The following is a 2,938-nucleotide window of genomic DNA, read 5'->3' as shown; positions in this document are numbered from 1 at the left end:
ATCACCATTATTATTTTCTAAATTGCTGTTAGTTCTACCTTGAACACAAATGTCTTAATAGAGTTCAAATCATTTAATTCATATTTTTTCACAGACATGAATTTTTTTGTGTTTCGCCCCATTTTACAGAAGAGGTTGGTTCCTGTAAAATATTTGACTTAAGAGATGCAGCACAGCTCATACTTTTGGAGTTTATTACACAGAGAGCAGTGTTCTGTTTCTCTGTAACACTACACACAGGATTACAGCACTCTGTGATATGTGATATGTCCTATGGCTGTTTTTATGGATAAAAATAATAAATACCTTGTTGCATTTGCACTTGAGATGCTTCCAGTGTGAACAATGGACATTCATGAGAAGCAGCAAAAAGTTCATTGGCCCTTCCAGTGTGTCCATGGGAGCAGGTGAAGCTCAGGTCACAGAGCTAAATCAGTTAAGGCCCACTGATACAAACAATAATGTCAAACAAACAAACCATTCAAAGGATTTTGACACGTTTATGGAAAAAAAAACAGACACAGTTTTTGTAAATATTTCAAATTTGCTATACCATATACTTTTGCTGCTGCTTAAGGTTGAAATGTGTCAGAGTCTAAAAATATACAGCCCAGACTGTACAATAACCTAGCATACCAGTGCACATTTACTGTCTGTGTTACGGTCTTGTCCGTTCTCGCAGGTTCACTTACATTGTTGTGTTTGTGGACGACACTATTATTTACATAGACACCTGCTCTGTTCTTGTTTTTGTCCATGGCTATGGAGCTACAACGGTCGGGCGTCTTGATGGCTGTTGTTTCACTCTCAGTCCTTGGCTGGTTGTCTGTTGTTTCTCTCCATACTAGCTGGTTTAATGAGTAGAAAAGTCGGACAGGTCCAAACACCCAGTGTGCCAGATGGTGGTGCTCTACCAGTGCATAGCTGGATGCCAGCACTCCATCAACAAACATTGTACCAGCTTCTGTCAAAGGAGCATAAACGCCCACGCTCTCTTCCACTGCAATAGAGATGATCTTAGACGGATGTACACTGCCCCCTGCTGTGTGGATGAGAACACAGTTACCTAGTTTAGCTCTATTAGCGAACTGAGCCTGGTACTGACTTCTGTCAGGTCTGCAATGGCTGGATAAAAAGACTAAGTGATATGAAGTGAGAACCAGTCGATGGCCATCTTCAGTCTCCAGAGACAGAAAAGTCGACCATCTTTTTTGGTCCTGGTGCAGAAACAGGATAACTGGGCTGAACACGACTTGGCCTGTTCCTGATAGGGCCATGACTCTGTCTCCAGGAGCCAGTGAGGACAACCTCTTCTGCCCACCTCCAGCTACAGTCACCGAGGCCCAGCCTGGAAAACAGCCACCTTTCTCCACCGCAACGGAGTGATCTGCAGGAAGGTCAGCAAAAACAGCCATGATGACGATGCAAAATGTTCTTCCTTTTTCTGGTCTAAAATATCCTGATACACAATACAGTGATGTGAGGACATATGGCAACTTTCACAACTTCTTTAAAAGCTCACTGTTGAAACTCACCAGCCTTCACTGAACAGTGGATGTGGTATTTGGACTCATAGTGGACCCAGTCAAAGCCAGCCTGCACAGCCAGCTGAGCGAGGAGTCCGTACTTCTTCGTTTCTCTGTCGTCGGTGGTTATATCTACAGCGCGACCTTCGTAGTGCAGGGATCCAGGAGGATGGTGACCATCTTCATCCCAGGCCTCCGTCACACGGAGACGGACTCCTGGCCATTGATTCATCACTGCAATGGCCAACCGGTTCAAACAGTCCTTACATCGCTGGATAGAAGAGAAACAAAGAGGGGTGTGCATTTGAAATACATTTATTAATTATTAATTATTATTATTATTTTATTACTCTCCCAGTATTTGTACATGGAATGCTTTAATGGCACCAGCTCTAACCACTGTGTGACTGCAATTTCCAGTAATTACTTTAAAATTGATGAGCAATTATTAACCTAATATAAAATTGTCTAGGCATTAAGATTTATTATATAAAATAACCTTGTGCTGCCTTATGCCCTAATTGAACAACGATTGAAAAACAACAACAACAACACAAACTACACCTATAGGGCATGAACAACATGAACATGAACAACCATACACAGGCCCAGTGTCCTTCAGACTGTTGCCGTGTGGCAGCTGGAGCCAACCCCAGTTCACCAGTCTATTGCAGAAACACATACGGGGACAAACAACTATTTCACACTCAAATTCATAGCTATGCCTGAATATGCTATAGCCAGAGACTCCAATTCTGGGGGTAATAATAATAATGTAATAATATTGGGGGATTTTTTTGTAATTAAATATATGTATTTGTCATTTTTTAATTACCTTTCTATGAACCTATAACTTCAAATGTCAAGGTAAGGTCTACGTTGTTTAAACTGGATTAGCGGTGAAATATTTTTCAATGTATTTATTGATTTTAATTAATATTTTAATAACTTAGCAAGCAGTGACAGCAGTGTGCGGTTGGGACAGATGTTTTTCTACTCAGGAAAGAAATGACAGAAGTGACTTGGGATCATTCATTAACAGAGGGAACGGCACCCAGGAAGTCAAGAGGTGGGTACAGTGTGTGACTCCTGTACAGATCAGTACACAGACACTGTGGAGAAATTGGAGCCAGCATTTTTATGATCTGTCTTCCAGCACATGATGATGTTTGTCTGCTGACATTATCGCACCGTTCCACCTCCTCCGCTTGCAAATGCATCTCTCAACCTTGTTCAAACAGTACAAGAACACAGCTACAGTAGCCAGTTTGCCACATTCCTGGCCTTTCAGACAGGGTGACAGAATAATCAGGACCATTCTCTGACTCCTCAGATATTTCCAGGCATGAGTTTCTGCTTTTCACCCCTGAGACATTTGATCAGAAATGGGCACAGTGACTCCTCACACCCCC

General features: G+C 42.0%; 1 protein-coding gene across 2 annotated transcripts in view; it reads right to left on the bottom strand.

Moving 5' to 3' along the window:
* Positions 1-6: 6 nt before the first annotated feature.
* Positions 7-2,938, bottom strand: part of dhh (desert hedgehog signaling molecule) — a 5,566-nt gene continuing 2,634 nt past the window's right edge. For both annotated transcript variants that reach the window (XM_025059410.1, XM_008318844.3), the window contains 2 exons: positions 1,536-1,797; positions 7-1,387 (listed from right to left, as the gene is read on the bottom strand). In XM_025059410.1, the coding sequence (XP_024915178.1) occupies positions 573-1,387; positions 1,536-1,797 (1,077 nt within the window). In that variant the 3' untranslated portion in view covers positions 7-572. The remainder of the gene's footprint in view (positions 1,388-1,535; positions 1,798-2,938) is intronic.

Source organism: Cynoglossus semilaevis, chromosome 10 (assembly GCF_000523025.1).
Source record: "Cynoglossus semilaevis isolate Cse_v1.0 chromosome 10, Cse_v1.0, whole genome shotgun sequence".
Lineage (NCBI taxonomy): Eukaryota > Metazoa > Chordata > Actinopteri > Pleuronectiformes > Cynoglossidae > Cynoglossus > Cynoglossus semilaevis.
This window is presented reverse-complemented; position numbering and strand designations above follow the sequence as displayed.